This window comes from Arvicola amphibius, chromosome 17 (genome assembly GCF_903992535.2).
Source record: "Arvicola amphibius chromosome 17, mArvAmp1.2, whole genome shotgun sequence".
Classification (NCBI taxonomy): domain Eukaryota; kingdom Metazoa; phylum Chordata; class Mammalia; order Rodentia; family Cricetidae; genus Arvicola; species Arvicola amphibius.
Window position 1 is genome coordinate 41,710,518 of NC_052063.2, and position 23,316 is coordinate 41,733,833.

General features: G+C 45.3%; 1 protein-coding gene across 2 annotated transcripts in view; it reads right to left on the reverse strand.

Annotated features, from left to right (window-relative positions):
- Nucleotides 1–9,794, reverse strand: part of Mdm1 (Mdm1 nuclear protein) — a 31,691-nt gene extending 21,897 nt beyond the window's left edge. For both annotated transcript variants that reach the window (XM_038314701.1, XM_038314700.1), the window contains exons 1-6: nucleotides 9,663–9,794; nucleotides 8,703–8,817; nucleotides 5,327–5,697; nucleotides 4,173–4,307; nucleotides 1,267–1,434; nucleotides 65–159 (exon numbers count right to left, since the gene is read on the reverse strand). In XM_038314701.1, the coding sequence (XP_038170629.1) occupies nucleotides 65–159; nucleotides 1,267–1,434; nucleotides 4,173–4,307; nucleotides 5,327–5,697; nucleotides 8,703–8,817; nucleotides 9,663–9,680 (902 nt within the window). In that variant the 5' untranslated portion in view covers nucleotides 9,681–9,794. The remainder of the gene's footprint in view (nucleotides 1–64; nucleotides 160–1,266; nucleotides 1,435–4,172; nucleotides 4,308–5,326; nucleotides 5,698–8,702; nucleotides 8,818–9,662) is intronic.
- Between the last annotated feature and the right edge of the window lie 13,522 nt (nucleotides 9,795–23,316).

Here is a 23,316-nt window from a genome sequence, read left to right on the forward strand (position 1 = left end):
ATGGAAGTAAGTATTTCAGCATGCTGACCACCCAAAAATGACTGTCGCCTTATCAAACACATACCCAAGCCTTTGGTGTCTCCACGAAGAAAGCTTCCTTTTAGGCTGGTCTGTGTCTTCTGATGCCATCTCTACTTCTAATTCTAAAGGCTCGTCTGCCTTGTTATATTGAAATGGAAATAATTTCAGCGTTTATGCTTAGAGATGTCATACATTAAAGTAAAAACACCAGATGTTATAAAGGTAGGCTTGCAAATCCAAGTACATTTTTGCTTTTAGATGTTTTAGCTACTAAAGAAAACAAGAAAAGTCAACAAGTTTTGAAACCAATGAGTTTAGACCCCTGACTAGGGTTTTGTTGTTTTGGTTTTGTAATTTAAAGACTAACAAATGCCATCTAAATATTAAGCCAACGATGCTACTACATACTGAACAGAGATTTTGAATTAATCCTTAAATTTACATTCCAGTGTTATAGTTATTAAAGTTTTGCTAATTAAGTTACCACAGTGCTTAGTAGAATAACACTTTCCATCCCCAAGAATGTCATGAAAAGAAAGTATAAGTGTGTGCTGTGTGCACACGCATGCATGTGCATGCACATGCATAATGAATACATGTGTGCATGTACATGTGTGTGAGCATTTGCATCCATGCACACATACACAGGTATATACTTTTACTATCAGTCATATACTTTCTATTTTTAAAAACCACAAAGTATCAGGTAACATTACTACAGGAGACTGAAAACAATATTCTATATTTCATTTTCCTATAATCTGCAATGATTTTATCCTGATGCCACCCATAACTTAGAATACCTGTAAGTTCACACACAAACCCAGTAAATGTAAATTCACTGAAGTAAATGATATGAATTATACTAACTATAATTTAGCATAATAAAAAGCTTGTCTTAAGATAAATGTGTGCTGTGTTTAATGGGCACTCCCCTGAAATACAGCTTTCCATCACTCCGGCTGCCCTGAAGCTCTCCGAAAGGCCAATCATGTGACACTAGACACGGAAGACTTACCTGTGGCACTGCTAAGCATGGCCATGCTATATCAGTCTTAGTTACCTATGTATCTTTCTCCCAGCAGCCTAAGCGCTGCTGAGCCTTGCTGAGTCTGCTGCTGCATCTCAGCACACACAGGACCTGAGCAGTCAATGAACATCTGGCATTTAACAAACAAATGAATTAATGCTAGCAGACGACAGGGAACGGGTGGACAAAAGAGACTGTGAGGAGCTGGCAGATACCTTCTTCTCTGGAGACAATCTCTGAAGGCCACTGTTCCCTTTCAAACCCTCCCTTAGCTTTGGTTCCTTCACTGGAGACAAACCCTTGAAATTCCGCCTGTATTCAGTCTCAGGGATGACTGCATTCCCTTTGAATTGTGGAACAATTTGGCTTTTATTACGGAAAACCTTAAAACAGACAAAAAAAATAGTTCAGTTTTTGGTTAGTTATTAAGTGACACAGAACTTAGGTGTTTAACTGTTCTTTAAAAACTCATAAAAAGTGGAATTATTTATAATACACAAAAAGGCAAAAGTGTACATGACTACAATCTCATTTCACGTGTGTCATTAGTAGCCAAAGGTCAAATTTCTATACTTATTACTATGTTTTGAATAGTCAAATTACGATCAAAATATTACTTAAGCAAAAATAAACCACACTCATGTCTGATTTTCCTTTCCCAGAGTTCCCCAGTTCCTCCCACCAGTTAGTAGTGAGATAATGAACTAAGTATATTTTCATAATATGAACAGACATGAGCTTTATTAAAGTAACTGTTGTCAGCTCTACAGATTATGTTTCTCCTTGTCAGAATTTCCCCTTTTACACTGGTGGGAATGCAAGCTGGTACAGCCCCTTTGGATGTCAGTCTGGTGATTTCTCAAAAAATTAGGAAACAACCTTCCTCAAGACCCAGCAATACCACTTTTGGGTATATATCCAAAGGATGCTCAATTGTGCCACAAGGACATGTGTTCAACTATGTTCATAGCAGCTTTGTTTGTCATAGCCAGAACCTGGAAACAACCTAAATGTTCCTTGACCAAATTATGGATGAGGAAAATGTGATACATTTACACAATGGAGTACTACACAGCAGAAAAAATAACAACATCCTGAAATTTACAAGCAAATGGATAGAGCTAGAAAACATCATATTGAGTGAGGTAACCCAGACCCAGAAAGACAACTAACATAGGCACTCACTCATAAGTGGTTTTTAGACATAAAGCAAAGAAAACCAGCCTACAAATCACAATCCCAGAGAACCTGGACAACAAGAAGGACCCTAAGAGAGGCATACATGGATCTAATCCACATGGGAAGTAGAAAAAGACAAGATCTGAGTAAATTGGGAGCATGGGGACCATGGGAGAGAGTTGAAGGGGAGGGAAGAGGCAGGGAGGAGAGCAGAGAAAAATGTAGAGCTCAATAAAATCAATTGAAAAAAAAACAAGAATTTCACTTTTACTGGAACAACACACAATGGTGCCTGATTTGTTCAATCTGGGGTTTTTTCCTTGCCCTTTGCATGCTTAGATCTAGCATTTTCATTAAGGCAAGAGAGAACATCTGGCAGTTACTATATTTCTCTTTTAAACATTTTCTTTTATCCATAATATTCAATATGGTTTCCATGTACTAGTACATTACCACCAGTGACAATGAAATCCCAGGAGGCCAGGGAGGGCTCTTCACTATGGCTCTGCAACACTGAAGAGCACTTCTTTACGTAGACCCAATCCAAACACACCTCAGTACAACACAACCTCAGGGCTTTTCAGCCTAAACTATTCCAACTCTCTTCAATATTAATATGAAGACCTTATTAAGATAAGGCACCTGATTAAAAGCAGAGAGCTCCCTTAGCAGAGCCCTGAAAGCTATCAGCGAGCTCCACCAGGCCTCAAAGCTTTGAACTTACAAAGAGCATTTGCTTCCCAAAGAAACCCTTTGAAAGCCTCGCTAATGAAAGCAATCGGCTCGCTGATGAGACACCACGGGCGGTTTGTTTGACGTTGTCCTTCTGATCCTATGGGAAAAATCATTTCTGCAAAATGCTTTCAGTGGCACGTAAAATGTGTGAAGAGATCTTGGATTTGAGTCAGCTCTAGCTAGGTCAAATGCTCTACAAAAACAAAACTCCATTTTCAAGTCACGGGTATTTTTTTAGGGACACTTACAATCTAAGAACATTGAAAGCAAGCAAGAAGAAATACTGGTCCTATTTATTAGGTCCTAAAAAGAGAACGCAACACTTTGTGTTACACCTCACAGGATCCTAACACATATAACAAGTAAACAAAGCTGCCACGGTTTGCACGGCCAGAGGCATGCAGATGCCAGTGTAAAATCACAGAAGTTAAGCCCTCTCCGTGCTTGGGTACAGAGCGGGCAATGAGCACTGAAATCCAGGCAGAATGAGTGGAGGGCGTGGAAGGGCACACGGACTTATACAGGAAAACACACAGATCAGGGAAAAGATGAAGCTGCCATGTCAGCGGGCTGAAAGTGAGGAACGTAAGTAAGAATTCAGAGGCTAAGAACTCTCCAGAAGACAGCAGCAACTAACATAATGCCTATTAGCAAGGTAATAAAATACTAAAATTGCACAAGAATATAACAAAATCTAAGAATCTAAATATAATGACAAACAAATACAGCTAAACTCGATTCCTGCCATCATTCAGTTGATCCAAGGGAACAATCACACCAAGGGCTACTGTCGATGTGCTTTGTGTTTATTCACTACCCCAAACAGCTATCTTTCTTAAAAAATACACATCATACAAAAACATTAGTCAAATAAACAACAGCTGAGAATATAACTAATTTAATGATTTAAAAGGTAAATGACCTAAAAAGCTCTTTTGGTGTGGGAATACTTGCCACCCCCGGTGTTCTCGCTGTTCTGCCTCCTGCTTAGCGGGTCAGGCCACAGCGACCATCAGTAGCACAGGCCTGAATATTATTATATAAATCATAAGGGAAAGCAAGACTCCAGCAAAACCCTCACTCTGTCTTTCAGAATCTAGACCCAGGCCTAGGTCAGTCCCAACTTTCTCCCAGCTCTTAGTTCCACATGAGTCCGTGTTACTAACAGGCTAGTATGTTCAGAAACATATCACAGCTGCTCCGCTACCTGATTGGCTGCAAACACAGGAGCAGTCTCTTTACGGGTCTTCCAGACAAACTGCCTTTGGTATTCAGAATTTCTCAAGGCATTGTACGACGGAACAACAGCCAGTCCAGCTTTCTTACGAAGATGCCTATCCAACTGTTGGGGAGAAGAAAACCCAGTCAAAGCTATTAAAATCTGTTCCTTTTTAAAGTGTGCTATAAAGCATGTAACATGAAATTTATCCCCTTAAGTTTTAAGTGTTCCTTACAGTATTGCTAACTACATGCATACAGTATAGCAAACTTTTAACTTCTAATCACATTTAACTGTCAAAATATTTAAAATTCCTTTCCTAATAATAGTGTCAAGGAGTATTATACATCTAAAAAACAGCATTGCTCAGTTCATTCCGTCTAATCATTCACAACTCTAGTATCAAAAAAATCACAGCCCCTTGCCCTATTCCCAACTTCTGCGGCCACCCTTCCCTTTGCCCACCAAGCTCACACATCACCTTCCACGGTCCCCCTATATCCCCTGGCTTTCTCAACAAGTCACAGAAGCTCCTCTAGCACTCCTAAATGGTTCCTGGGTTCCAGTCAGAGGCTGAAGTAATAAATTCGGGCAAGAGCAGCAGAACTAACTGTGGGAGGCAGTGAGATCCCCACACATACCCCTGCAGCCTCCACTTATGTGTCTGCTACAGGCCAGCTGTGATATCAGAGCACGTGGAGAGCCAGCCAGAAGGCTCCTTCCTCTCCCTCCTGTCAACTGAGATGCTGTTTGTTCCCTTGCTGATCACAGTAAGAAAGAGAAACGAGGGTAGGCAGAAGTCAGCTGAGCGCCCCAGCCAAAGAAACAGCCTGCTCCCCTTCTGCCTCAACTTGACCTCATCCCTCAGGTCTCTGGTGCTAGTCTCTCTGGAGAATAGAATCCAGAGGCAGCTGTTCATCTCAGGAAGGCAATGTCTTAGTCAACCAGTACACAGTACAAAATAGCGAGTATTAAGAATAGAGCCATTCTTAGTAACTTTCAGCAGCCTTGTCCATCTAGGCCAGAGACACAAGAAAATGTCAAGGAAAAAAATTCAAATACACAATGTAGTAGTAATAAATGATGATGGAACCGATAAAACTTGTCACACTTCTCTAAGGAAATATGATGGACATTCCTACCCTGGGATCTACAATCTCTGCAGGTTTGGTAGAAGGTTCCAACTCCGCTTCTTTGGGATCAAGGACATGGTTTCTTGTTACATCCTGCTGCTTTTCCACAGCATCTGAAGCCCCTTCAGCTCTGGAGTCTGCAGAATGAGATCGAGTTCTCTTGGGAACCCTGGAAGCCTCTAACGAGAGAGCTCTTTCTTGGTTAGCATCTTCCTTTGGCTCTGCCTCCTTTGGATTTTGTGTTGGGAGGGTCTGGGGCTCAGGTGGGACAACCATAGCATCCTCTGTGATGGCTCCGTTCCACTCCAGGGATTTTGAAATCTGAGTGTCATGGTAAGGAACCCTCCTTTTTGAAATAAAACTTGGCTCTTTCGTGATCCCTACAAAACATAGCACATAAAAGTGGCTACTACCAAAGCTCACAGTCAGGAAGAGCTTTTAATAAAACTTGCAAGAAGAGAGACAGAGCTTAAAATTGAGAGAGAGCAAGATGGCACCTGCCACCAAGCTTGACAACCTGAGTTCAATCCCCAGGTAGAAAGGACAACCTACTCCCACAAGCTGTTGTGTGACTTCCACACATGCCCTGTCACACAAACACACACACACACACACACACACACACACACACACACACACACACACACACACACACACACACGAGTCCTCCAGATTACAGGACTTTAAAAAACTAACTAGGAATAGTTTTCAACATCAAATATTGATTCTGCTTTAAAGTAGTATTAAAATTGAACACTGAGGTCACAATGTCCGAAATCTCCTAGCACAAGCCGCGGGCATCACAAGGTGAGAGACCTGGCAGGTCAGGAATGCTGCCTCCGTTTCTGGTTACTTTCCTGTGCTACTTAGAACAATGAGCTCTGGTCTGTGAGATCCAGAACTTTCACAAAGCTTCTCCTGTGCACAACAGACCAAGATGAGCAGGATAAGATGTCACCACACGAGATCCTGGTTCTCCTTTGCCTTGATTTCCTGAGAATTCAAGAGTGACCCTTTAATAAGAGCTAAGACACAATTTCTCCACATCACTGTCCAGCAGGCACACAGACCAAACCGAACCTCAGCCTCTACTGAGGGAGGTGGAGTCTGCAGCACTGAGCTAATGCCCTAGTTCAGGCGGGCCCTTCTTTAAATAGAAGGAGGGCTGCTCCGCCTAAGGACAAGTAAGACCTGAGAAGAACGGAGGGGAAGGCGGCAGGAAAGCTGGCGTGAGTTAAACCCAACCTTCCCAAGTCTCTCTCTGAGCGGCTCTGCACTGAAGCAAGGGTCCCACGCTCACGTGCTCCCTGGTCTAGATGATGTCACTAGACAGACACAAAGAAACATGTGGAGGAGGGAGCAGGGTGATCAGAAAGGGGCATTTTCTAGATCCCAAATTCCGCGTGTGCTCTTGCTTGACATTGCTCTATCTGCCATCTGTGTTCCGATCCACTGCAGCCTACCGTGGTCCCACTTCCGCTCTACAGGACACAGGACCACATCTCCAGCAGCCCGGCGTGACCTGTGCTCACCGCAACATATTCCAGGAACCCAGGGCTAGGGAGACAAAGGGACAAGAGAGCACAAGGCCCGCCCACTAAGGGACACTCTCACAGAAAAGCCAAAGCTAGAAACAACAAGGGAACTGCAGCTGATTTCATGCTTTCCCGGCCGCCCCACAGTTCAAGTGTGGAGATGGCATGGGAAGCCATGCACATTTGCACCGTAACCTGTGCACAGTTAGACTTTTCGCATAGGAAATCGCTCGATTTGGTAAGTCAGTTCACCAATGAGGATGGCTTTGCAAATTATATTTTCTGCAAACTGAACTGAGCCGAGCTGGCAGCTCTAAAGCATAGACACATCCTTGGGGACAATTGAAGAGCTTAGGAAAAAACTAAAGATCAGTTTTAGAATGGGAGGAAGGCTAAACAAGATCTTCCTAACTTTGGGGGACCAGTAGGGACCAATCCCAAGTTTAGGCATGAGCTATGCCGCTGAACTACACTCTGCTGCCCTCTACATCTTCTTATTGGATGTACCTGAGTATTTTGCCTGTGTGTATTGATGGAGTGTCTATGTGTTACTTTTATTGGTTAATAAAGAAACTGCCTTGGCCCTTTAAGAGGACAGAAAATTAGGTAGGCAGAGTAGACAGAACAGAATTGTGTGAGAAAGGAAGCAGAGTTGGGGAGACGCTTCAGGCAGTCGCCATAGGCAGTCGCCATGCTTCTCCTCTCCAAGACAGACACAGGTTAAGATCTCTCCTGGTAAGCGACCACCTCGTGGTGCTACACAGATTACTAAATATGGGTTAAAGGAAGATGTGATAATTAACCAAAAAGAGGCTGAAACTAATGGGCCAGGCAGTGTTTAAAAAAATAGTTTCCATGTAATTATTTCGGGTGTAAAGCTAGCTGGGTGCCGGGACACAGCCCCGCCGCTCCATCTACTGTGTATGGATAGCACATGCATAATTGGTGCCCTCAGGGGCCAGATAATTGTGAGCTGCCACGCAGGTGCCAGAGACTAAACCTGGGTCCTCTGCAGGAGCAGCAGGGCTCTTGACCTCAGAGCCATTTCTTCCAGGCCCTCTAATTATTATAGGAAGTATGAAAATAAATCAAAACAAAAATGGAAGACCACTGCTTTAGACTTCTGTTGGAGCCAGGTGGAGGGTTTTAGTGACAAGCGAAGAGGACGAGTCTCTCATCAGCTGCCCTCTGTCTTCCCAGCTCCAGCAAACAAACGTCCCTGGTAGTGAGGGCTGCGCCGGATTGAGAGAACAGACCACAGTCCTAGGTGAGCCCATGGCTCCTTGGTAGCCTCCTACTTCCGTTTCTGAGTAGCCTGAAATCCTTGTGCAGTTCCTTGTGCTTACCCAAAATTTCTACAAGCCTCCCTCCCCTAAGCCATTACTTCCTTCAAAATGTATCCAGCTCTGAGCTCATGGGCACTGGCCAAAACAGACGAGTGCAAGTCTTGGCTCTGATGCTACCTGAACCTGGGTAAGCTGCTCTACCTACGCTTCCACTCCTCAAAACTGTGGAAGTCTTCCTCCCCATGCTCGCCCCTCTCAATTTTCTGGCTCAAGTCCAAACATCCCCAGAAGTACCTTTAAAGAATGGCAGATCTCAAGTGTATTCCCTTCATCTCTATTCTCCAACCTGTTTGCTATCGTGCTATTTTATATACAACCTGAAATGCCTTATTTACTGAATTTCTTTTTTTCTGTACATAAATGAGTTTGGGGTCATGGTATAGCATCAATAAATATTTGCCAACTACATGAATGAGTCAGTCAAGGCAAGTGGATCTTAATTGTTTTGTAAACAAAACCCAAGGTTTATTCAGGTTATAACAGTTACTGGTTTGCTCCACTTACCTAACTGATCCGATCTAAGTCCGGCCCCTGAGTACTTCCGTCCCACTGAGGGGTTGTAGGACTCTGACAAATATGACTTCTTCCACAGAAAGTTTCTCTGGTATTCACTCAGCCCCTGCAACGCCAAGTGCAAAGGACAATTTGAGCACCATGCAATGAACAGTGTTTTAAAAGCCAGTATCAAAAAGGAAAAACAAAGAAAATCTCAACCTCCAAAGAGTGCTGAACCGCCTAAGAACGATCATTAGACCCAGACAAGCTCCTTAATAATGGCTAATATTTACCCAGCCATGGCTAAGTAGCCCTTTAATCCTCACAACCACCCTGAGGCAGATGGGAGCAGGAGTCTGACGCTCAGAGAGGCTGCCCTTAGCTGGTTCTCTAATTCCAAAGTGTGAGCACATCATCACTAGAGATTTATTCTAAATTCCCACCAAGTGCATAATATTATGGATTCCACCTAGTTGCTTTTAATAAAAGACAACTGCAGAAAAACAAGTCTCCCCTCCCACGCCACCGACAAGCCCTGAAGAATTAGTGGGGATTTCTGCAACACTATGGCCACCTGTTGCGTGGAAGGGTGCCAGACACAGACAGCTACCTGGAAATGTTAGCAGCCCCTAAAACAAACGAACAAGGCAAGCTGCATACCCACCCACGCTCTCCACTCACTGAGGGCCCGTTTCCCAATTAGAGGGCACACACACTTTAAGGTTTGCTGGAAAGGGGGTGCTGAATACAAACATCAGCGGGACCACGGGTGTCCTACACTGAAAGCAGCCTTTTGTCCCACTGTCAAGTACCCTCCTTCTGTCTCCGCTCCCGGAGCCCCCAGAATGACCCCATGAGGACCCCATAGAACTCTCCCACACCCGCACCTCCGCGCTGGACCACGGGGTCGGAGCATCCTCGGCCCCGGCACAGGCTGCAAGCCAGGAGCCGCCGAGCCCCCGAGCTCACCTTGAAGCGCACCGGCATGTCGCCCTGCGCTGCGGCGCCAGCCCCGCCGACAGTTAACGGGACCTGAAGCCACGAGGGGCGGGGCGACAACACCGGTTCCCTAGCAAGATCCCGGGGCCGGCGTCCCCGACGACGCGCCGGCGCACTCCTCGCCGCCCTCCCGCCCCCGGCTCGGGTTTGCTCGGCCCGTCCGGGAGTCTGCAGACCAATGGCAGCCCTTACCGTCATTACGATTAGACCAACCACCGCTCGCAAGGGCGCCGCCCCGCACCCCGGCCTGCTGCGGGGGGAGGGATGGCGGGCGGAGAACCAGCCAATGAGGATGCGGGAACTGCGGTGGGCGGGGCCCGCGGGAGCTGGGCCCGCCCCCTCGCTGGTTCCAGGCGTCTGGCATCACAGACCGTGAACGCGCGCCTGGCGTTCCAGAATGCACGGCAGAACCCAGTTCCTAGCGACAGCCGCGTTACGCTAGCCTCAGGTCAGAAAGGATAGGTCCAAAACTGCACACGACGTAGGCAGATTCAGATAAATAATATTTATTAAGACCACGAAACCAGCACTGTCGTCTTTCGATGGTGTTCTTCCAGGAAAAAAAAAAAAAAAAAGACTCATATCAGGCCTTAAGGGGAGACAGAATGTTTGTTTGTGAATCGCAGCCGCCAGTCCTTCAGCCTTGTTTTTTCTCTCATGCATTTTTAAAAATAAAATTCTATCTATAGACTAAGCTGGCTTCAAACTCAGAGATCCTCCTGCCCCTGCCTTGGGAGTGCTGTAATTAAAGGTGTGACAGGCTGAACTGAGTATGAGGCCGGCCTTGTTGGTCTAAGTTTCCAGTATGGCCAAAGCTACACAGAGAAACCCTGAATATGAATGAATGGATGAATGAATGAATGAATGAATATAAATAAATGTCCTTCTGACTTAAATAGGTTATTTTGCCTATCATCCTAAATATTCTTAAAATTGCTCACTCTAAAAGTCAAGAAAGAAATTGTCTGGGCATGCCAGGGAAAGATGCACATAGATTTATTCAATAATAGTATAATATGTGTCCCAGGTTCACTTCCCAGCGGGAGGGTGAGGGGTACATTTCAGACTTGCCCTTGAAAACTGCAAGGAAACCAGATGATCAAGGCAGAAGTCTGGCTAGAAGGCTGCCAGGGTTCTTCCAGGAATAAGGAATGTACCTGTTACTTTTGTCATTTGTTGACTGAAAGGAAAAAAGACCTCTTTTAAATGTTGGGGTGATCACATGAACCCTTCATGCTCTCCTTTAAGCATTTCCTGTGGACTTGCCTTTCTGATCCCTAATTGATGTCTTCGTTCATCTTCATCATCCTTGAGATACTTAAAAATTCATTTGAAAAAGCCACCTGATGTACAAAACAAAGAGAATATTAAATAAGTCCCCGAGCAGCCACACATCCAGGAGGCCTTTCATTAATGTTAATTGGTGATGACAGACCCTCAGCCGTGTGAATTAGGTACGGCACAAGCAAGGCCCAGAGGAACATGAAACAAAACTCCTCTGCAGGAAAGCAGCCCAGACTACAGGGTAGGGAAGACCCTATTCTGATTGCACACAAAGCTTTGTCACCACACAATGCAAGGCGGAAGTCAGCACGCAGAACTGAAAGAACACGGCCTGTCTGCTTAAACAAGGACAATGAGGATCCTGCTAAAGCTCTGCTGGGCAGGGAACAAAAGGCAGGAAAACCAAATGGCGGGTAGGAAAAAATGACTTGAGGCCAAGTTTGCTAGAGATGTATTAAAAGGACTCAAGAAGAATTTTTTATTGTACTACTGTTAAGCAAAAATCGGCGCCCCAGAAATGAAGCCAAGATGTGGAATAGAAGAAGTGTGAACTCTGCAAATGAATTGTGCAGTCTGTGTGACCAACTCTTGCCATCTTTGCCACTACAAAAAAAAAAAAAAACACAAGAGTGGGGTGGCTTCCAAAATTCCACGCATGTTTTTCAGGACTCGACAGGCACTGCCTCACAGGGACTTAGAGCGGTACGCAGTACACCCAGCAGCATGGCCTCTCCAATAGCTGCACCTCTATAGAAGTAACGTCTATACTGTGACTGCTGGCTACAACTACATTAGCTGGGTACTAAGTCTCCACTAGACAAAGCTACTGTTTAAGCTGTCCAGTCTAGCTATGGATAGACGACCCCTCTTTCCTTTCTTTTCCCCTGTAAGAGAATGGTGAAGCATCTTAAACAGCCGTTGCTTTGTTTTGATCTTTCTTTTCTCCAAAGGTCTCAGAATGAAGTTGATGGGAGATGAGGCCAGAAAGCAGTTCCTCTTAAAACAGATTTTATGTTATGCTTCTCTCTTCTTCCCTTAGGAGCCTCTCACAACCGCTCACAATGAATGGGACCAGGGTACCATACCTGCTTCCCACATCCCCATGTTTCCCCTACAACATCCTCTGTTTCTCCTACAAGCAGAATTACTATAACCCCAGATGAGAACAATTTGACAATCCTTTTGATGAATCAGTTCTTCTTCTTGTTGCTGATAATAAAAGATAGGTATGATGGTTACTTTGTTTACTGGGTGGGAAACCACCTCGGAAGTGCACCTGTATCTCTGAAAGTGTTTCCAGAGAAAGGGCGGCAAGCAGCATCCCACAGCTGAAATGTCAGGAAAGCAGGGAGGAGTGGGGGGGGGGGGGGGAATGGACATCAGCATTCATTTCTCTTTGCTTCCTGCATGTGAACAAAATGCGAGCAGCTGCCTCGTGTTTCCACCGCCATGTCTTCCCGCCGTGATAGACTACATCCCTTACTAAACTGTGCATCCCTTGTTAAATCCTTCCTCCTTTAGGTTGCTTCTGTCGACAACAAAGAGGTGTGGGCAGTAGAGAGTGGACAGCTTACGGCGCTGAGAAGAATTAACGCATACGGTAAAGCACAGTCTAACCGCCCTTCAAAGAGGGCAAGTTAAGATGCCGTGGTTCATCTAAGGCCAGAGAAACAACAGGCTTTTCAGTGGACACACAAGAGCCAGGTGCTCTGCCACTTCGGTTCTCTGCTGCAGCAACCCCGAGCGTGTTGGGCCTTCTGGTGTTGAATCCTGCTTCTGTTAGTGTCCAGCCAGGAAAACAGAAAGCACCTAGGCATTTCTGCAAAGAGACATTCCGGGGCTTTGGTTTCTTTCTTACTGAGAACCTTTTTTTTTTTTTTTTCTTTAAAGCAGGATTTCTCTGTAGCTTTGGAGCCTGTCCTGGAACTTGCCCTTGTAGACCAGGCTGGCCTCGAACTCCCAGAGATCCACCTGCCTCTGCCTCCCAAGTGCTGGGATTAAAGGTGCATGCCTCCCCTGCCTGGCCAATAACTTTTAAAGCAGAAAGAAGAAACAGAGAAGAGTAGCCTGGAAAGCAGCTCATACCCTGGGGCTGGGAGCACAAAGGGAGAAGAGAACAGAAGTTTACAGGAGAAGCCTCTGGAACTGGCCAGGCCTCTGAGAAAGTGTCACTGCCCAAGTGGTGCCAATGCTCTGAGGAAACAGCATGAGGCAAGGCCAAAGGAGGCAAAAGAAAAAGGGGAAACTGGAGCCTGCAGTGGACTGCCACCATGGGGCATGAGGTCATTTATTTGAGTACAGCGAGCGGAGAGGGACAGCAGCTCCATTCCAGCCTCTCTCTGGGGCTCTTTCTTAGCCAACCTAGCGGGATGCTGGCCTTGTGGTTTGCAGGGTCTGAAGTGAGATAACAGGAACTGACAGGTGACTAGCGTGCGCACACACACACACACACACACACACACACACACCATGTAACCCTTAAAGAGAAAGAGACATTTCCGCGAGTTAGTATGCAAGACTCTCAAAGATAAAAAGAAAAGCCGGGTACACATATGATCTGCCAACAGTTGGGACACAGGAAGATCATAAGAGAAGCTTTGTCATCTGCTATGGTACAGGGACATTCACGGGGTGACTCTAACCCCATTTGCAGCAGCTAGAGAGAAGTATTTTGTTCAACACACTTATAAGGATATGCAAATTATTTTTATGGAGGGAGCAGCACATGTGTGCTGTGGCGTGTGCATAGAGGTCAGAGGGCAGCTTTTGGAGGCAATACTAATAGTTGCCTTTGGGACTGTTTTCCTTATATAAATTAACTCCTCCAACAGGCCCTCTCTCGGGTCATCTAATTTGCATATACTACACATAATTTCTATACAGTAACAAAAACAATCCTTTTAAGGCAACTTTAATGGCCCTTAAAATGACTTTGTCTGCCTTTCAGTTAAACGCAGGAGCCAATGGCCTTACAAATGCCCTTCCTCTCATGGGAGCAGCAGAAATATTGGGGAATTTGTATTTACTTCTAAATATATTTGCTTTATTTAACAAAACAAAATTCTACACAAGTAAAATACCACAAGGCTAGGGGCGGGAAATGGTGCCAGGTGGATGGGTAAGACACAGCCCTGCTGTCAAACCAATCACAATCTCGCACGGGGAAGGATGCTTACACAAAGAGTACAGGGAGTGAAATGAATTGCGGCAGGGGCTGCGTGTGAGCACCTGGATTTGCTAAGAGTGCTTTTAAATCTACTGCCAGAAAGTTCCATCTAGAGGAGACTAAAGAGTAGGCAGGACAAAGAAGCTGCTTTTAAATGCCACCCCCAGAGCCACCTGATCCAGGGCCTTTCATTCTGCCTTTGTTCTGCCCTGAGTGGCAAATCAGGGCCAGACCTTCCAGGGGAAGATGTAACTAACGTTTGCTCCCCAAAATGAAAATTGCTGTCTGTATCTCAATATCCCATCCCCCTTCCTTGCTACTTCAGAAACCAGTGAAGCCGGTTTAGAAATCCTTTGACAGAGCGAGCGAGCAGCCTCCTGTGTTTGCAAACATGCAACCTTTTCTTTAAATACCTTATGAAGTGACTGGCGCTCTAGGTGTTCCTGCTCCCCATTCTTCAGCCCTGCAATATCCTTGGATTTTCCTCAGTAAAATTTGAGTTCCACATCTTCCGAAAAGAAACGGCTCTGACTCATGCCCTCCTTGGCATGTTTCTGTCGGTGTTAACTGAGTTTTCACTTTTCTCACACCCATGAACTTCTGAACGTATCACTGGGAAAGAAACTGGATGATCGAATCAGTGCTCTCCGTCTGGAGGCAAAGCAGCTGACACTGGACAGTAATGTTAGTCAGAACGGAATGAACACCTCTGTGATTAGGACTTACTAATGAGTCGAGTTTAATTTGTCCTCTGGGTTTTAACTGTATGATGCCTTTGTTGACAGGGTGTGTGTGTAGCTTTTGTACCAGTGGGGCAACTTTGGGGGACTTTTGTTGGAACTCCAGGCTCTCCTGATAAGCACTTTTCCCTATTAGTGAGTCTGAGGGACTCCTTACCGCACAAGGCCAAGGCCGAGAAACGTAATTCTTAGTAGGGCAGAAACCACCATGAGTAGACATAATAAAATAAAAATGTGCCTTGGCTGAACAGACAGGGAACAAAACTTGGGGTGCAAATTCCTTTCATTTAACACTTACATTGTTGATGATTTTGCTAACTAAGAATTAGCTTTCTTTTTCTCCCTAATTACTTATTGTCTTAAGTCACCGTCCCTTTACAAACACCCACGGGAGCATAAACTTTTTTCCAGCATTGCTAACAGTAGGTTTGGAAGCATTCATTCTCTGACCACATAAAACCAATTTGTCTTTGTGTGTATGTTTTTTGTGTGTGTGCACGCGCACAATGTTTTTATTAATTATTCGAGAATTTTATACAATGCATTTTGAGCATATCCACCACTTGAATCTCACTCCTCTCCCCAACTCCTCCCAGATCATCTCCCACCTCCCCATCTCCTCTTTTGGTTTTCCCCACATACTCGTGGGTCTAGGGCCCAGATGCCATTCCTTCTGTTAGTCTGTTTTTAACGGTTTATTATTTTTTATTTTAGAGGTGTGAGTGTTTTGGTAACTTGTACGCCTGTGCACCGTGTGCACGCAGTGCTGAGGAGGACAGAAGAGGGGTCCTCTGGAAGTGGAGTTACAGGCGGCTGCTAGTTACCACGTAGGTGCTGGCAACCAAACCCACCCCCTCTGTGAGTCCTGAACGCACTTAGCCGCTGAGCCACCCCCCAGCCCCCAGAGGTTCTCTCTTAAGGCATTATCCCAGGGTGCAATCCACCAATCCCCTTAATTTCTATCCTTAGGCTAACATAAACTTTGAAATATTTCTTTGTCACATAGTTCATGTGTATGCCCTTAGTAGCTGTGGCTCAAGGCCAGCTTGCTTCCTTGCTCCGTCTGAGACCGTGTCTCTCCCTACTGGTAATGCTCCGGCAAGTGTCAGTAAGTGATCAAGAATTTTTCAGGACATAAAAGCAGTTTTTTTTTTCTCCTTTGTTTTCTCATGGTTGGTGATCCTAACAGATTTATGAGTTTAGAGCAGTGAGTTCAGGAAATCTCAGTACTGTGTTGCTCAGCCTCCAGTCTCTCAGTATGAAGTCAATGGTGCGTACAGTACAGACAGGAAGATGCCCAGCTGTAAAACACCGCACCCATAAAGTAAAAGAAATTCTTTCAGTATCATTGAGCACCAGCTATGGAATAAGTTTTTTAGAAGGCATGTTCATCTTAGCTAACGGTAGAAGCGGCAAACAATGAAAATGACTAAAGCTCAAATCCGTTACCCCTGCAGTATCTGGGAAACTAAACATCCCTTTGACCTTTTTGACCTTTTTGACCTTAGACAACCGTGCTGCGGATTCGTAGGTATAACTCACAGCCTGCTAATCAGAAGGGCTCACACACACGCTGGGTAATGAAGAGAAGCAGAACTCGGGCATCTGATGCTGTAAGCCATATCAGCAGTGACCATGGTGTGGCGCTGGAGCAGGCAAACCGTCGTGAAGCTAGGGCTTGTAGCAATGGCTTCTCAATTAGCTTTCTGGTTCCACAACATCCCAAGTGCAGCTCTCATGAGTGCTCTGTGATGTGGTCCTTCAATTCTCCTAATGATTCTTTCCACCTAATGATTATTTCTTCTCTGGATTCCTTCTCAAAACTCCACAAAATTATGGTAAATTAATAAATCAAGTGCAAAGTAGGAACGTCAAAGCCATTGGAAGCGGAGACCCTGGAGAAGCAGAGGCATCAGTCAGAGCTGGAGAGCAGGGTCTGCTGTGGACCGGGTTCTCAGAGATGCAGATGGTAAGCTGAATGCTGACCATCTAGAGCCTCGGGATCAACCCTGTGGAAGGGAGGGCAAAGGAGGAGAAAGGGGGAGACAAAAGCAAGCTACAAATTAGGCCTGATCCCAGCCTCAGCCAGCCAGAGGAAGGGCCCTGAACTGAGGTGTCTTGACAGACTTGTCCCTTGGGAAGCCATGGTTTTGGACAAGGTGTCTCTCCTCTCGTAGGAGGAGGTCATCCTTCACAGGGGCTGACAGCAGCGAATCCTCACAGAAGTACAGCACACCCTTCCTTGAAATAGGACATGGACCGTGTGTTATCCCCAGTATATCCCGGTGGAGCAGCCAGTATTCTTAACGAGTAACACATATTAGAAGCCATAGACCAGTGGTCCTCAACCTTCCTGATGCTGAGATCCTTTAATGCAGTTCTTCATGTTGTGGTGATCCCCTCAACCCTAAAATTATTTTCATTGCTACTTCATAACTGTAATTTTGCTACTGCTACGAATTATAACCTAACTATGTGATATACAGGATATCTGATATGTGACCCCTGCAAAAGGGTCCTTCAACCCCAAAGGGGTCATGACCCATGGGCTGAGAACCACTGCCATTGACCAAAATTAAAAACCTCTGCTTCTGTTGAGAACTAATCTCAATGCCGTCTGCGTCCCACCACAGGTAGGAGTGCAGGATTCTTACCAGCACTGGGTGCTTTTGCTCTTGTACAGAAATGTCAATCAACTGTTTCATAGTCCCAATTCCCAGACCCAGCAGGATTGAGAAAGAGTCCCTGTCCTTGTCTACATACCCTTAGCTTGAGGCCAAGCCCCCAGGGACCCAGCACTAGCTCTGAATCCCGTTTTTTTTCCCTTCCCTGGATTTACCCTGTGGCTCTTTCCTGCTCCTAGATCTGGGACAGCTAGTCCACAGGCTGGCTCTTCCAGAGAATTGAGAGATGTTGGAACCATTCAAACTAAGAATGGCAGATCCATGGAAAAGCAGGGTGTTCTGTTTATTGTAGAAGGAACGGCGGGGCTGCGTTCCGCCACCCAGCTAGCTTTATACCTGAAATAATTACACGGAAACTGTATTCTTTTAAACACTGCCTGGCCCATTAGTTTTAGCCTCTTATTGGCTAAGTAACCCATATTTAATAATCCGTATAGCACCACGAGGTGGTAGCTTACCAGGAGAGATCTTAACCTGCATCCATCTCAGAGAGGAGAGGCATAGCAACTGCTTATGGCAACTGTCTGAAGTGTCTGCCTCACTGCCTTCTACCCAGCATTCTGTTCTGTCTACTCCGCCTACCTAATTTTCTGTTCTCTTAAAGGGCCAAGGCAGTTTTTTTTTTTTTATTAATCAATGAAAGTAACACATAGACACTCCTCCATCATTTCCCTTTTTTCTGTTTAAACAAAAAAGAAAGGCTTTAACTTTAACATAGTAAAATTACATATAACAAAACAGTTATCAAGCAAGAATTACAGTTACAATATTTAAATCTATTTTATCTTTTATCATAACTAAGAAAAACTATAACTATTGAACCATTCTTCAACTCCATCAAAGACTCCAGAAGGATATAATACTACCTAAGTAAACAAGAAATATGCAACTTTCAAACTCTAGAAATGACAGAGACATCTCGCTGCCTGGACAGTCACCCAAAGTTCCTCTGTACTGTTGGGGCATCCATCTTCAGCCTTCAGGCCCATAGTGTCCAGCAGACATTTCCATGAAGCAGGAAATTTCAAAGACAGTTCAGTCAGTTTCTGCTGTGTCCTGCAGAATGTCTCGCAGACTCTTTCATGAATCAGGAACCCCAAAGAATCATCTCACATTTAGGCAAGTTCAGCAGTCCTCTCTTTGCGGGTTCTTTGTGTCCAGTTTATGCATCAGTCCAGGCAAGAGCAGTTTCTTGCCCAAATGGCTATCAAACTCTCTAAGGAGCCTCTTCGATGCCCATCTTCCTCTTGAAGTAGATTGGTGCTACCAGGAGCAGACGTGTCTCATTGTCATGAAAACCCTAAGTTATTAAAACATTTAAAATGCCATATTCTGTAGCCTTTGAAAGATATGTAGAATGCCCATTTAACTGAAATATATCTCTATATATCTAGAAAATCTAACTAACTACAGCTTTACTATTATCGATGATTATCCAGTAACAACCTATATTTCCTAATTATACATTACAGTTTTTAAAATGAACTACACAATCAAAATACCTTAATCAATATCAGAAATACATATACATATAACAAAATTGACCTTAAAATCTATACCAATGCAAATTATTCATATCTATATCATATCCCCCTTTAAATGTAAAAGAACATTTATAAACAATATTTGGGAAAATGGGCGCAGATTTTTCTCTCCAAACTGCTTCCTTCTGAGTGGGGGTGCTGTTATTTAGGTCTTTCATGGTATATCCTGTCTGCTAGATTCATCTCAGTTAGCAGTTGAGTGAAGTAATTTTTTGAAGATGTTCACAGCAACCTTTCAGGAGGGTGTGGTCTATCATACCATATTGGGATAGAAGCAATCCACAGAGTCTCATCCTCTGTGAAAACAAAAGAAGAAACTCTTTTCCAAAGCATCATGTTCTTAGATCCAAATTCTGAAGTCATACCATTAAGATGTCCATTCTGGTCTAGCCTGGCAGCCCATATAATGAACTGTCTCTCTGTACTTAGCTCCTTTACAGTCAAAAATTTCAAAGAAAACACAATAAAATACATAATCCAGACTCTCTGTGAATTTTCCATTTTTATGTGGCTTATTTTTACTCTATCACTTTACTTTATTCTGTCTCTTTAAAGACTTTACCCTTTTTTTAAAGGCATTAACTTTATTTTTTATATTTTTTTCTCTCTCTCAAGCCTACGTACATTCATCCAACATTGTGACCCATTTAATGTCTTTTATGTATGAATCCGTCCTATTGTGAATCTGTAATTTTTTTACTGTTGAGAAACTTGTTTGATTTGCACCTTTACATCGCTAAGCACTTAAGACTCTAAGCTGTGACATTCCTAGGTCAAAAACAGGTACTGTGTGCTTGTCATGCCCAGTCCAACATGGCGGAGCCGCTTGGACTGAATCAGTTGCAGCTCTGGGCTGCAGAGCCGCAGGCTGTTCTAGATGTTGGCTCTGCCTCTCTCCAAATGGAGGACGAACTATTTTGTGCTAGCTCTGGGGCCGCCAGGTAGGAGCCGCACTCAGCACTTTAACTCTGAGACTAAGTGTGCGGCACAGAAACTTTTCATCCAAGTTACAGCCAAATCTGACGCACAGAGCACTGCGCAATCTGAAAACATCTCTCTGTATGGCTGCAGGAATCCACCATGCTCTCCCGCCTGCCTAAGCCTGATTCTGCCATCTCCCAGGCGCAGGCGGGGAACGCTGAGCCATTGGCCCAGTCTCAGAGCACTCTCCTTCAGATCCCAAGCGGGAACATAAACATCTGGTCCCATAAAAGCCATTGAAATGCTTTAACGCCAGAGTTTGCAGTGGCAGCACAGCCCCAGGAAGCCGACTTTTAAAATGACTCAGCTTTTTCTCTGCCGCTCTTGCCGAAACAGGAAATCTCTCTACGGCACGTCCTAGCAAACACCAAAAAGCTGTGTTAAGCTCTCTCTCTCTCCTTTATTTAAAGCCCTCTCAGGTTTTTAAGTGGATTTAGTCACCACATTGGAGCGCCAATCTGTAGAAGGAACGGCGGGGCTATCCCATAGGGGAGAACAAAAACACAGTACAAAGGAAAATTGCTGATATTAGTGAGCCAAGAACAAATAGTATGGGTTCCCTCAAGTTAATTCCACTGGCAGTAATTTATTTATTTTTTTTATTTTTCGAGACAGGGTTTCTCTGTGGCTTTGGAGCCTGTCCTGGAACTAGCTCTTGTAGACCAGGCTGGCCCCGAACTCACAGAGATCTGCCTGCCTCTGCCTCCCAAGTGCTGGGATTAAAGGCGTGCGCCACCACTGCCCGGCTACACTGGCAGTAATTTATAAAGCAGTCACCTAGTGAGCACACAGCTCAATAACCAACCACTGTACATATAAAATGTCTGTTCAGTTAACTGGGCCGTGCTCCAGGAGTCCCGCTGAAGAGAGCGAGGTGGATCATGATGGGGAAACCCACAGAGACAGCTGGCCCAAGCTCGTGGGAGCTCAGGGACTCTAGACTGACAGCTGGGGAGCCTGCATGGGACTGAACTAGACCCTCTGCTTGTAGGTGACAGTTGTGTAGCATGGTCTGTGTGTTGGGCCCCTGGCAGTGGGACCAGGATCTGTTCTTGGCTCTTCGGAGCCCATTCCCTATGCTGGGGTGCTTTGCTCAGCCTCGACGCAGGAGGGAGGGACTTGGTCCTGCCTCAGTGTCAGGGACCATTTTCCTAAGGATAGATTTGACAGGGACCATTGTCCTTACAGGGATAGCAGAGGTCACTGCCCTAAGGATGTTTACGGAGATCCCATCCCTCATCCCAAACTATCTTGAGAGCTATCAGTTAACAGAACCCACCCCTTACTCCAATGCTAATGGATCACATCTGCTAACGGAACCTACCCCTTATTCCAATGTTAATGAATCACATGCTTCGGCTTACACCAGGTGCTGGCTGATGACCTTCAGTTACCCCGGCAGAGTTCCTGCCTACCCCTACCTCCACCCCATTCAAGGGTATATAAGCTGTAACTTTCACCCCAATAAACGGAGACCTTGACAATAGAATCTTGCTTGGTCTCCATTCCTCTTCTTCAGCCCATGTCTTGCAGGTTAGCGCCCCTTCAGAGGACCCTGAATAGCTGACCCTGCCGGCGGGGTTACACCTCAGCTTACTGTGCCAGGCTTTACTGAGTCTCCATGGGAGGCCCTGCCCTTTCTGAGGAGTGGATGGGGGTGGTAGGAAGGAGGTGGAGGGAGGAAATGGGAGAAGAGGAGGGAGAGAAACTGTGGTTGATATGTAACATAAATTTAAATTTTTAATAAAATAAAAATAAGAAAATAAACTAAAGTTGAACCTCACAATTTGATGTTAGCATCAAATTTATTCTGACAAATTGCTTTTATGCTTATTGCTATTTGTGAAGTAATTGCCCCATGTCTTGAGACAGTGGTGCTGTATCAGAATTGGGGAAGGGGACATAGGAATTACGGCTTCATACAGAAACGCAAGCTTACACGGGCATGTGGGAGATATTTTAGGAGGAAAAATCCAGAAGATGGCAATGGAAGACAAGAGAAAAAGCCACGGGAGACTTCAGCCTGAAGCCCGGACCATGAATGGAGAAACCAGCTCATGAGTGGAGTCAGAGAACCCTGCCCTAGGTATTCAGTGAGAAAACAGGAAGGGCTATGAGCTCCTGGGCCCTTGGAAACCCTAACTGATGAGTCAATTCTCAGCCCATTCTCCATTGTCTCTAATTCTCAAACTCAACAGAACTGAACTTGGGGAGTGACCTTTGACCTGGCCTGTCATTCAAGTCTATTATCCAATCAGTTGGCAGATAGGCCTTGCTCTTTCCTACTGGGTTTTGTGGGTTTTTTTCCCTTCGAACTGTCACTGTTTTTTTTTAATCTCATTTTTCATCCCTCTGCTTGGCGGAGAGCTTCCCAATCTCCTATGATAGCAAGAACAACACTGGTAGAGTGAGAGACCCGAGGCGGGCAGACAGGCGGGCTCCGGGCTCAGACCTCCACTCCCGACACAGGAAACCTTCAGATGCCGATAACTATCCTTTCCTTCCCTCAGGAAAATGTCAGTGCTCCTGTTTCATTACCTCAGGAGGTGGGGAATCCTCCAGGCAAAGCCTGTGTTCCCAATCGCTCTAGAGGCTGTGGCAGAAGTATCTCAAGTTCAAGGCTTACCTGGGCAAATCCTGCCTTGCCAACTTAATTTGACACCATCTCAGAGTAAAAAGTAAAATATTTGTAAAGGTCTAGGGATATAGCTCAGTAGTATTGTGCTTGCTGAGCGCATGTGAGGCCTCTGTTTAAGCCACAGTATTTAGGTGCAGTTGTAGGGATGAGCGAATGGAATGGAAGCGGAGGTCCGATCTCCGCCACCGCGCGAGAGCGCGACTGCCCTTCCGCAGACAAGAAGCCACACCCTGAGGCCGGTACCCCAAATCTACTGACGGAATGAATTCCACAACAAGTAGTAGTAATAATAATAACAACAATAATAACCCCGGTTCACGGCCCTGCCCCCCACTATTCTTACTTTCTGACTTGCCTGTTCTTTCCCGTCCGTATCTGGATGACCCTCCTCACCGTCTTCCTCCATCTCAGCCTACCTGGTCTTCGGTTCACCTCCACCTCTGTTGCCCCTAAGGTACAGAAGCCTCCGCCCGGGTTACAGGTCACCACCCTGAGTTTCGCTATGGGGTTACGACCGCACGCTGCCATATGGTCCTGCACTTCGCAGCCCCCCTTCGACCTCCACTGCTGCACCTAGAGGGGGAGCT